This window comes from Mirounga angustirostris, unplaced genomic scaffold (assembly GCF_029215605.1).
Source record: "Mirounga angustirostris isolate CCGP_5_RB_7025 unplaced genomic scaffold, mMirAng1.0.hap1 SCAF_13, whole genome shotgun sequence".
Classification (NCBI taxonomy): domain Eukaryota; kingdom Metazoa; phylum Chordata; class Mammalia; order Carnivora; family Phocidae; genus Mirounga; species Mirounga angustirostris.
Genome location: NW_026991721.1, coordinates 61,769,423 through 61,782,561, shown reverse-complemented (window position 1 = coordinate 61,782,561; position 13,139 = coordinate 61,769,423). Strand labels below are relative to the sequence as shown.

General features: G+C 39.3%; 1 protein-coding gene across 5 annotated transcripts in view; it reads left to right on the top strand.

Annotated features, from left to right (window-relative positions):
• Window positions 1-13,139, top strand: part of DENND5A (DENN domain containing 5A) — a 100,684-nt gene that overhangs the window by 72,164 nt on the left and 15,381 nt on the right. For all 5 annotated transcript variants that reach the window (XM_064577089.1, XM_064577086.1, XM_064577087.1 and 2 more), the window contains 4 exons: window positions 526-676; window positions 1,351-1,444; window positions 3,689-3,820; window positions 8,014-8,166. In XM_064577089.1, coding sequence (XP_064433159.1) covers window positions 526-676; window positions 1,351-1,444; window positions 3,689-3,820; window positions 8,014-8,166 — 530 coding nt within the window. The remainder of the gene's footprint in view (window positions 1-525; window positions 677-1,350; window positions 1,445-3,688; window positions 3,821-8,013; window positions 8,167-13,139) is intronic.

Genomic DNA, 13,139 nt, shown 5'->3' with positions numbered 1-13,139 from the left:
TGTGTCTTTTACTTTTTATCCCGACCGGACTTTTTTTATTAGTTTTACTGATCTTCTGAAAGAACCACTGTTTGGATTTTTAATTTTCTCTGTTTGCTGTTTCACTGATTTTATTCTGGCCTTTATTTTTTCCTTTCTTGTATTTGCTCTGGATTTAATTTCCTTGTCTTTTTCCGGTTTCTTAAGGTGGAAGCTGAGGTCATTAGTTTGAGACCTTCCTTTTCTAAAATAGGTATTTAGTGCTGTAAATCTCCTTTCGAGTAATATTTTAATGACATATGCTGATATTTTGTGTTTTCATCTTTATTCAGTTTCAGAAAACTTTCTCTTTTGATTTCTTTTTGACCCATGAGTTTTATATAGAAGTGTGTTACTTAGTTTTAAGATGATGTTATTGATTATTGTGGTCAGAGGACATATTTTGTATGATTCAAATGATCTTAAATGAATTGAGACTTACTTTATGGCCTAAAATATGGTATATTTTAAAAAAATATTTGACTTATTTTTGTTGTTCTCATCCAGAGAAAGCAATTGAACTGCGTCTGGCAAAAATTGACCATACTGCGATTCACCCCCATTTACTTGACATGAAGATTGGACAAGGGAAGTATGAGCCGGGCTTTTTCCCTAAGTTGCAGTCTGATGTACTTTCCACTGGGCCAGCCAGCAACAAGTGAGTCAACCCCAGGGATTCCCTGATCCAGCTCCCTAACCAAGGTGGTGAGGGCTATCTAGTATCTGGGCCTGAGCTGATAGAAGACTCCTGGAATTTTGTAAAGCAAATATGGAAAAGACCCAGACTGTCAGGTTGTTTGAACAAGAATACGGTGACAAAGTATAATTAATTCCTGTCTCTACTCTGCAGATTGGGATAGCTCCACATGCCCAGAAGCTGCAGAAAGCCAGGCTGCAGATAGGTTGCAGTCATCTCTCAGCTAAATTCCATACCATACCTAGCTAGCATTGTATCTTCAGTAAGTGGTAATTGAAATAATTGGAGTCTGAACTGAAAGTAATTACTTTAGCAGGGTTGCTCTTTTTTAATTACTTTTGGAGATGAGTGTATCAAAGCCCAGACAAAGTTGAATGAGTATAGTTTTGGGTCTGCATATGAAGTGTTTTTGTACATGTCTTAAGAGAGCTGTGTCTATGTTCCCAAGTTTCTCTTGCCTAGTCACTGAGGTCTAAGCTCCTTTTCTTCAAGGTCTCTGAGCTATCTCTGGTGACTTTTTGGTGGTTTTTCTATGCCCAGTGTTGTTCCCTAGATGTCCAGGTTCTCTCCTGTCAGTAACTTGACTTTACTTTTTTAGTGCGATGTTCATAATTCGCCTGCTTGGATTCTGTCAGGTGGACAAAAAGGAATGCCCCTGCCCAGTGGAGGCGGAAAGATCGGCAGAAGCAGCACACAGAACACCTGCGTTTAGATAATGACCAGAGAGAGGTAAGACACCTTAAGAGTGACAAACAGTGACACTATGACTGTTTTATACTCTCCTTCTCTTTCCCATTTCCTTGGCCTCTGATCTAACTCAAATGTCTTAGCAATGACCTCTCCCCATAAAGAAGGGTTAATACTAGGGTTAGTTCCTGATACCTGATACTGGGCCTTGGTTATGACAAATCCAGAATGTACGATGTTCTGCAAGTGACAGCTGGCTATTAACCATGTAGATCCTCTCCCTGAGCCACACCCTGTTTGTAGCCCCATCAGGAATGATGTCCTGCTTAAGAAGAGAGCCTTTCACTGTCCTTTCAGTACTCAGTCATGTATGATCTCTGGGGAGTGTGATAGGAACCTCAGAAGATAAGAGTCTGAAATTTGGGAGAATACTTTTAAAATTTGTGAGGCTTTTTATGTGTGTAGTATGGTAGTAAAGAAGTTAATTCTGTTAGAGTGAGAAGGAAGAAAAGCTGGACTTGAGTTAATACTGTGAATCACTGGGGAGTAGGGAGCTTTTCTTCTATTTTTTGTGTATCTTAATTTAAATCGGGTAATCTTGACTTTTTTTCTTAGAGGTACAAGAGAGGAATGTTATCATCAGGTGCCTTGGGATTAGGGATTCCTGAATTGACCTCCTGAGTTTACCAGCTGAGTTTCTTAGCTCTACTGTAACTTGTTCCCAGTGAAGTTTCTAGTTCTTAACCTCAGAATGGAGACCCTGCCTTACTTAGTTGCAGAGAAGTTGTGAAAATGGAGCTTCACCTTCAGAGTCCCATTTCAGGAGCTTCTCTTTGAGAAAAGACCTTACAATTTACATTTTATACATTTAAAACCTGTTAAAGCATATTGTTTTCAAATGTGTCTGGCACCTAAATGAATGGGAAAACAAATACCATTTTGTCTTTGCTGTTTTTTAAAGGAATAAATTAGAATTGCAGGGTATGGTTATGAATTTTTAACTGCTGATTTAAAGAATATGATTGTGCTTAGACTTTTTATGAAGGTGGCATAAGGGATTTGGGGTATTGGTGTTATTTTAGAAGTGTCCCCTGGGTCTTCCACCTCACCTCCATATTACTTTTTTTAGTAGTGTTTATTGAGCATGTTTTTTTGGTCAAATCACTGTAGTAAGCACTCTGAAATAAAAAGATGACAGGGGAGGTAGACTTGTCCTCAGGGAATACCAGTTTATTAAGGGAACAAAGTCAGGTACACAAATAACTTTAGTAGAACAGTCTTTGGAAAGGGCCATATGAAAGGCAAGTCAGTGTTTGATCTCTGATGATCAGAGCTCAGTTCTACCTGGCGTAGTATTCAAATAAGACCGAGGGAGCCATCATCTCTTTAAGCCTCAAAGGATGATGGGATTGTGAGAGACAAATAAGAGCATTCAAGTAGAAGAAATGGAGGATCAAACGCTTGGTAGTTGTTGTGTAATGGAGGCTGTGGACAGAATACTTTGGAATAAAGAGGTACAGGAGAGGAGGTAGGTAACAAACTAGGAGGCAGGTAGCAGTAGTCCAGGTGAAGGAATTGAAGCCTAACCTTGGGGGTTGGTAGGAGGGGCAGATTGAGGACCAGAAGATAGAATGGACAGAATTGTACTACTGGAAAGTCTAGGGTAAAAATATTGGTTGCGAACTTGCGCTGCTGATAGGATGTCAGTGCGCAGTTCACTGAATTGATACGAGCTCTGTGTTAAAACAAATAGCATATGGAGAATCACCAGGACATTGTAGAAAAACAGAAGATGCAGTTGTTGTTTTGAATGTGCACTCTTATTTTCCAGGCCCTAATTTAGCAAGGCTATACTTCATGATAGTAAGGGTAGATATTTTTGATATGGGCGGAAGAGTTAAACTCCTTGCAGCATGGTGGAGAAAATGAGTTTCTCATTAGTACTTTGAAATTTGAGTGGGTTTGTACACTGAGCTATACATGCTGCAGCCATGTGTTAGCTATGTGTTAGCCATGTGCTCTTTACCTCTCCTATCATTAAAGCAAAGGTAATTACGGTACTCATGAAATGCCTTACATCAGAGAAAACTTATCATATTGTCTTAGTTTTTCTTTTTGCTGCAAGAATTGCATTTTAAGCTTTCCACCTCCAACGGTAAGCGTAAGAAAGAGGCAGTAAGAAAGTGTGGGATGATAGTAGTGCCCTCTTCAGGCTCTCATTAGTACTGGTCACTGTGGTTTGTGTGCATGGATCCAAAGAGCCTTTCATTTTTCTGTTTGCTGTAGAAGTACATCCAGGAAGCCAGGAATATGGGCAGTACCATCCGCCAACCCAAACTGTCCAACCTCTCCCCATCAGTGATTGCTCAAACCAACTGGAAGTTTGTAGAGGGCCTGCTCAAGGAATGCCGCAACAAGGTGAGCTATGGTTGCTCGTGAACCTGTGCTCTTTTCCTTGGCAGCCAAGGGGAGACCACATCTGGGCTCTGACTGCTCTTCCTTGGCTTTAAAAATATTGTTAATATAATGAGATAGTACTGATTTTAAGATCCTGTTAACTTGGAATTAGGTGTGTTTGTTTTAAATAAATATACCATTACTGGAGAGCAGGCACACTTTGCTTGATACTAATTTAATATGTATTTTTTAAAACTGAGAGATGGATGTAGTTTTCAATTTTAGACATCTTACATTACTTACATGAAATCCTTGTAGTTGAATTGTCTTCAACACATTAATCTTACACACATGAAAATGTTTTTGCTTCTCTGTTTTAATTTGATAGCAGTAATATCATTATCTAGACACAAGAATTTACTGGGTGCCAATTATGTGCCAGGCCAAAGTGTGTTGTTCAGTTTAAGCTTATTGTTGGGATGTTTTTTCAATTCTACAGACAGTAATGTTTTTAAGCTTTATTGAGGTATACTTGATATACAAAAAATTACACATTTTTTTTTAAGTAGACTCCACACCTACTCATGACCCTGAGATAAGACCTGAGCTGAGATCAAGAGTGGGTAGCTTAACCGACTGAGCCACCCAGGTGTCCCTACACACATATTTTATTTTTATTTATTTATTTATTTATTTTTAAAGATTTCATTTATTTATTTGAGAGAGCGAGAGACAGCGAGAGAGGGAACACAAACAGGGGAAGTGGGAGAAGGAGAAGCAGGCTTCCCGCCGAGCAGGGAGCCCGATGCAGGGCCTGATCCCAGGACCCTGAGACCGTGACCTGAGCCAAAGGCAGACGCTTAACGACTGAGCCACCCAGGCGCCCCCTACACACATTATTTTAATGTACACATTTTGACAAGTTGGACATATGCATACACCCATGATACTGTCACCATAATCAATCTATCACTACACAGATCTGTCACTTCCAAAAATTTCCTTATGTTATTTTGTGGGTTTTGTTTGTTTTTGTGGTAAATATACTTAACATGAGATCTATTCTCTTAACATATTTTAAAGTGCACAATAATCTATTGTTAATAGGTGCTATGTTTAAAAATAGACCCTTAGATCAGTGGAACAGAATAGAGTCCAGAAATAAACCCAAGATTATTTGGTCAATTATTTGTATGTATTTATTTTTTTAAAGATTTTATTTATTTATTTGACAGAGAGAGAGATAGCGAGAGCAGAAACACAAGCAGGGGGAGTGGGAGAGGGAGAAGCAGGCTTCCCGCGGAGCAGGGAGCCCGATGCGGGGCTCGATCCCAGGACCCTGGGATCATGACCTGAGCCGAAGGCAGACGCTTAACGACTGAGCCACCCAGGCACCCTATTTGGTCAATTATTGACAAAGGAGGCAGGAATATGCAATGGGAAAAAGACAGTTTCAACAAATGGTGTTGGGAAAACTGGACAGCTACACGCAAAAGAATGAAACTAGACCACTTTCTTACACCATACACAAAAATAAACTCAATGGATTAAGGATCTAAATGTGAGACCTGAAACCATAGAAATCCTAGAAGAGAGCACAGGCAGTAATTTCTCTGACACCGGCCATAGCAACATCTTTCTCGATACGTCTCTTGATAAACTATTGGGACTACATCAAAATAAAAAGCTTCTGCACAGCAAAAGAAATAATTAACAAAACTAAAAAAAGGCAACCTACTGAATGGGAGAAGATATTTTCAAATGACGTATCTGATAAAGGGTTAGTGTCCAAAATATATAAAGAACTTACACAACTCAACACCAGTAAAACAAATAATCCAATTAAAAATGGGCAGAAGACATGAACAGACATTTCTCCAAAGAAGACATACAGCTGGCCAACAGACACATGAAAAGATGGTCATCATCAATGAAATGCAAATCAAAACCACAGTGAGATATCACCTCATACCTGTTGGAATAGCTAAAATCAAAAACACAAGAAACAACAAGTGTTGACAAGGATGGTAGAGAAAAAGGACCCCTTGTGCACTGTTGGTAAGAATGCAAACTGGTGCAGCCACTGTGGAAAATAGTATGCGGCTTCCTCAAAAAATTAAAAATAGGACAACCCTATGTTCTAGCAATTGTACTACTGGGTATTTACTCAAAGAATACAAAAACACTAATTCAAAAAGATATGTATACCCCTGTGTTTATAGGAGCATTATTTACAATAGCCAAATTATGGAAGCAGCCCAAGTGTCCATCGATTGATGAATGGATAAAAAAGAAGTGGTGTATATGTATAGGAAGATTACTTAGAAAAGAGAATGAAATCTTGTTATTTGCAACAACATGGATGGATCTGGAGGGTATTATGCTAAGTGAAATAAGTCAGTCAGAGAAAGAAAAATACCATATGATTTCACTCTTATACTGAACTTAAGAAAGAAACGAACAAAGAAAAGAGACAAACCGAAAAACAGATTCTTTTTTTTTTTTTTTTTTTTTTTTTTTTTTTAATTTATTTATTTGAGACAGAGAGAATGAGAGAGAGAGAGCACATGAGAGGGGGGAGGGTCAGAGGGAGAAGCAGACTCCCTGCAGAGCAGGGAGCCCGATGCGGGACTCGATCCAGGGACTCCAGGATCATGACCTGAGCCGAAAGCAGTCGCTTAACCAACTGAGCCACCCAGGCACCCTGAAAAACAGATTCTTAACTGTAGAGAACAAACTGATGGTTGCCAGAGGGGAGGTGGGAGGGTGGATGGGTGAAATAGATGGAGGGGATTAAGAGTACACTTTTTCTTGATGAGCACTGAGTAATATATGGAACTATTGAATCACTATATTGTACACCTGAAACTAATATAACACTGTATGTTAATTACACTGGAATTAGAATAAAAAATAAAAGATAAAATAAATAAAAAAAAAATAAAGTGATGGGACACCTGGGTGGCTCAGTCAGTTAAGTGTCTGCCTTCAGCTCAAGTCATAGTCCCATATTGCACTCCTTGCTCAGTGGGGAGCCTGCTTCTCCCTCTGCTTGCTGCTCCCCCTGCTGGTGCTCTGTCTGTGTCTCTGTCTCTCTGACAAAAAAAATAAATAAAATCTTGGGGAAAAAAAAGATGTGTATATATGTACAATGGAATATTACTCAGCCATTTGCAACAACGTGGATGGAACTAGAGGGTATTATGCTAAATGAAATAAGTCAGAGAAAGACAAATATATGATTTCACTCATGTGGAATTTAAGAAACAAAACAGATGAACATAGGGGAAGGGAGGGAAAAATAAAATAAGATAAAGACAGGGGGAGGCAAACCATGAGAAACTCTTAACTATAGGGAACAAACTGAGGGTTGCTGGAGGGCAGAATGGGTGGGAGGATGGGGTAGTTGGGTGATGGACTTTAAGGAGGGCACTTGAGGTAATGAGCACTGGGTGTTATATGCAACTGATGAATCACTAAATTCTACCCCTGAAACTAATACTATACTACATGTGAACTAACTTGAATTTAAATAAAATCTTGGAAGAAAGAAAAAACAAAAGTAAATTATTTGTCCTTAATTTTGATCCCCTTAACAGGTATGTCAGATGTATTTCTAACCTTAAATGCTTGCAGGTTTGTTTGATAAGATCAGTTAAACGATGAGAAACAGAATGTCGGAAGTGACTGTGACCAAAGGGTTTTATTCAACTCTTTCATCTCATAAATGCAAAAAATTAATCCAGAGTGATGGTATCACTTGCTCATGGTCATACAGTGATTGCTGTGTTCTTATCTTTGTAACTGAACTTTTATTTTTTTTAAAAGATTATATTTATTTATTTATTTGACAGAGACACAGTGAGAAACGGAACACAAGCAGGGGGAGGGGGAGAGGGAGAAGCAGGCTTCCTGCTGAGCAGGGAGCCTGATGCGGGTCTCGATCCCAGGACCCTGGGATCATGACCCGAGCCGAAGGCAGACGCTTAATGACTGAGCCACCCAGGCGCCCCTGTAACTGAACTTTTAAAGAATGCACTTCACCATGACCTGACCTATATGATGGGGAATAAATATACTTTATGTCTCTAGGTCTTACTTATCTTGTCCTTCCCCGCCCAGCAGATGTGCTGTATGGGTCACCACCGCTCTCTCTAGTTGTATGTGATCCTGCTCACTGTGGTTATCTAATCCTACTGACTGATTCCTTGTAGACCAAGAGGATGCTGGTGGAGAAGATGGGCCGAGAGGCTGTGGAACTAGGGCATGGGGAGGTGAACATCACAGGGGTGGAGGAGAACACCTTGATTGCCAGCCTTTGTGACCTCCTAGAGAGGATCTGGAGTCATGGGCTACAAGTAAAGCAGGTAAGGAATGTCTAGACTCTCCCTGCTGAGCAAACTGTCTTTCTCTTTTAACTTACTAGCTTTCCCACACTCTTCTAGCTGGCTGGCTTTGAAAAATGGTACATGCCATGTGTGGGGTGAGACTTGAAATAGCTAAACAAATAAATAAGTAAATAAATGTGATCCAAACTATTTTCTTTAAAAAATATGCTTCATGAACCTGTGTGTTAGACATTTTTAGAGTGGCATCTTCCTTATTGTAAATAGATCTAAAGGCCAGATTGACAGATCCTTTTTGGCAGCTGGCCCTGGTCTGGAGATGGGACACAAAAGAAAGAACTTGGAGCTCATAAGTACTCTAAGGGTCCTTCACTAATTGTACATTTCCAGTGGAAAAAGTTCTGTCATTAACATTTCTTTTATATACAGATAGCTTAACTGTCTAAAGATTTGAGAAAGGACTGCAGGAAATTAAGTTTGATTGTCACTGCTTGATACCAGAGAATTTCCTTATTTCAGAATACTCTGTTTGGAATAGCTAGTCAAGATGGACAACTTTTACTTTTATGCATTTTTAAATTTGAAGAGAACTTGAAATCTTTTCAAACAGTTTTAGGGGCGCCTGGGTGGCGCAGTTGGTTAAGTGTCTGACTCGTGATTTCAGCTCAGGTCATGATCTCATGGGTCGTGCTCCATGAGATCTCATGGAGATTGAGCCCTGCAATGGGCTCTGCACTCAGCACGGGGTCTGCTTGAGATTCTCTCCCTCTGCCCCTCTCCCCACTCGTGTTCTCTCTCTCTCTCTAAAGTAAGCTTTAAAAAAAAAAAACAGTTTTAATATGGATAAATTAGAAAAACATGTAAGTATCCAGCAAGTATTTATTGAGGGCTGACAGTGTGCCAGGCACTTGTTTGTTAGTGAACAAAACAGACCAAGATCTCTGCCCTTCTAATTTCTTTTTTAAAGATTTTATTTATTTGACAGAGACACAGCGAGAGAGGGAACACAAGCAGGGGGAGTGGGAGAGGGAGAAGCAGGGAGCCCGATGTGGGGCTTGATCCCAGGACCCTGGGACCATGACCTGAGCCGAAGGCAGACGCTTAACGACTGAGCCACCCAGGCACCCCGATCTCTGCCCTTCTGGAGTGCCATTGTCATGGGTATAGAGACAGTCTACCATATCTGTCCTTCAAAACATTTTTCTGTGCACATTGTACCCACATACCATGGATATTTAAAAATCCAACCACAATGAGATACTTTTTCACATCCACTAAGATAACTAAAATAAAAAAGACAGACAGTAACAAGTTTAGTAAGGATCTGGAGAAATTAGAACCTCACACATTGCTGGTGGGAATGTAAAACAGTGCAGCCATTTTGGAGCATAGTCTGGCAGTTCCTCAGAGTGTTAAACATAGTGTTATATGACACAGTGAGTCCACTTTTAGCTATGTACTCAAGATAAATGGAAACATATGTTTGTATAAAAACATTTACACAAATGTTCATAGCAGCATTATTCCTAATAGGCCAGAAATAGAACAGCCCAAATGTCCATCAGTTGATGAATAGATACACTAAATTGTGGATATCTATACAATGGAATATAATTCAGCAGTAAAAGGAATGAGGGATGATACACGGCTCAACATACTAAGTGAAAGAAGCCAGTCACAAAAGACCACATATTATATGATCCCATTTATATAAAATGTCCAGAATAGGCAAATCCATAGACAGAAAGCAGATGAGGGGATATCAGAAATGGGACGAAGGAGATTAGGGAGTGACTGATAATGGGTATGGGGTTTCTTTTTGGGTGATGACAATGTTCTAAAATTAGGTAGTGATGATGGTTGTACAACTCTGTGAACATACTAAAAACCAGATTTTTTTTTTTGGTAACAAAATCGTATACTTTGTAAGTGTGAATTTTATGGTAATGTGAATTATATCACAGTAAAACTTTAAAAATCTAGATGGGATCATACTGTACATAATGTTTTGTAACTTGCTTTTTTTACCTCATAATATTTTTTCCATGTCCTTAACTAATTTTTAGGTGATACTGTAGTAAGTATTTAAGAGCTCAAACTATGAATCAGATAGACCTGGGTTTGATTCCTACTTAATAACTTTATGAAACTGATCAAGATTCGTGGTTTTTCTAAGCTTCTCTTTCATCTTGTATATGATGGACTTTTTAAAATACCCACCTCCATAGGATTCTTGTGAGGATTTGCTAAGGTAGTTTAGGTGAAGCACTAAACTCAGAGCCTGGAATTTGGGATGTGCTCTGTAAATGTTAGTTACTGTATCCATTGTATATGTTTTCCATGTTTGAATCAATCCTTTATTACTAGTTATTTAGGTTATTTCTGATTTTTCAGTATTATAAACAACAGTGTGGTTAATAAATTTTTTTAATGCTAAAAATTGTGTATCACCTCCCTAAGATTTGAGAATCCTCTAGTATAATAGCAGTACTATGGGCTTTGGAGTCAGAAAGACTGGGATTTGAATCCTAGTTCTGCTGGATGACTTCCAGTAACTTGTGATTTTTGAATCTCATTTTCTTTATCCATACTATAGGAATTAATCAAATCTACCTTTGAGGGTTATGATAATTAGATGTAATAAAAATAAATACCTGGCATGTGGTAGGTTTATAACATATGGTGGCTATTATGTTAGACTCTACATGAAGAATTTGTTTTTTTCCTTTTCTGTATAACAAATGAGTAGAATATACATCATCATTTTATCATTTTCCTTTAAGTTGAGTGAGCCTGACACTTAAAATTGAGCTCTTTAGCTTTTTGGTATACCCCCCCCCAACTTTAATGTTTGCCATAAAAATTTCTAGAGCGCTAGTGAGCCTTCTGCATTTTAAGAAATAATACCTATCATCACATGTTCTAAACCTGTCCTCTGAGGCTTTGCAGCCATATTCTGCAAAAATTCCCATAGCATGGGAGGAATATTTTTTGGAGCCCATTTGAGTCTTTTCTCAGTTTGGATAGATGGAGGCTCCTTGTTTAGGGAGAAACTAATACAAAATAATGGGGTCCCATTTTGTTCTGGATCCTGCATTTGGAGCATGAAAAGTGAAGCACTGACATTGTCAGCAGAGGGAAGCAAGGGTGTGTGCTTTTTGGCAGGGTGTTAGTACCCTCAGGGATGCATGCATGGTCAGCTGCGGATTGACTGTGACTATCTCTGCTGGGTTTCTACTGCATGTTCTCCTCAGACCTTCACTTTGCTAGCATGTGTGTAGAGCACCTCTCTCCCGGTGAGACATTCTTTGGTTATGTTCCAGTGCAGAAGTTCTGTAACCTGGTTACCTGGACTCCATCATGGAGATTATGCATGATCCTGCAGTCACCCACACTGTGACCAAATTCGCTGTCAGAGAGTGATCTTATTGCCCCTTCTGAGGGCACCTAACTGATCAACTACCTATTTTAATCTACTTAGAAAGTAGAGAGAACCCAAACAGCAGTTTTTGCTGCTAGCTTCCTAAATTTTGTTATTGGCCATGACTGCTCACAACTCTCTTTGGCTTTCAGTGACATTTTTCAAGGAGATGGGCATCCTTCCCTAGTATATTCTTCTAACAATAAGAGGTGAGGTTTGTTTTTTCATAGTGGTTTTGTAACTGCTGCCCTTTGGGTAAGTGAGAATGGGTTGTTTCTCAGCTGTGTATGACATCCTTGGAGAATCCGGTGCTATCTATATTTTTCTTTCCCTGTAAAATACCCCAAATGGGTAGTTAGACTAAATTGAACCTTGCAGTCTCAGTCAGCCTCTGTGCAAAAGAGGAAAAAGAATAATTGTAACTCCTGAACTATAAAGTCCCCAGTGCCCTATCCCTGAGCTTCAGCCCAGTGCTGCTCTCTCGCTCCTGCCTTTGCTCTCTCTCCGGTAAAATCACCGTGAGCCAGGGCGTCCTTCTGGCATGGCAGGCTGGTGCTGCTCTAGTCTTTGGCTCTTCGGCAGTGTTGCATGTGAGGGCTCTCTGGTGACTGGCCGTACTTAGTGTAGGTCACATCCATACACGTCTGCCTTCCTAGTCTTCCTGGATTCTGGGGATAAAGTAATGAATAAGCCAAAGTCCCTGCTGTTTTAGGAGCCTAGTCTAACCATTTTGGTAGAGGGATGGACGGATTTCTGGAAGCTGAATCACTAAATCAAAGAGTGTGAATATTTTAAGCTCTTGTATTGTCTTTCACATATATTGTGTCAATATACCAGTTAGTGTATGGAAGTTCTAAGTCTCATTGATGTTGTTGAACATCATTTAAAAAAAAAATATTTGGTTTCTCAATGAATTAAAGTCTTTTCTAGTTTTAACTTGTGTGTTTTATAAAGAAATACCATTGTGATTATTGGGTTTTGTTTTAAGCTAGTTAAATCCTTTTTTTTTTTTTTTTAAAGATTATTTATTTGAGAGAGAGAGAGAGAGAGAAAGCAGAGTGAGAGCACGATTGGCGGGTGGTGAGCAGAGGGAAAGGGAGAATCAGACTCCCCATAGGGAGCCTGATGCAGGACTCTATCCCAGGACTCTGGGATCATGACCTGAGCCAAAGGCAGATACTCAACTGAGCCACCCAGGTGCCCCCTTTTTTTCCTTTTTTTTTTTTTTTAAGTTGGTTAAATCTTATAGGATATCCAAACATACAGCAAGTTTATGTTAACAGCTTTCTGATCTATAGATGAGGGTTTTCTTCCATTCAAGTGCTTGATTTTTTTCCCCCTAGAATCTATCAAATGGATAGAAACAAAATAGATCCCCAGTATTCTCAAGGGACAAATCTTGAGACCTTAAATCCTCACATTCATCCAAGAGCATAAAATTTTCTTCAGAATGTATAACTTCATAAATTAAATGATCTCTTCCAGGCAGTCTGTAAAGTATCATTATTGGGAGCAATGGTTCTGCCATTAGATTGAAGCTTGAATCCCAACACTCTGTTTACTATCTGTCTGA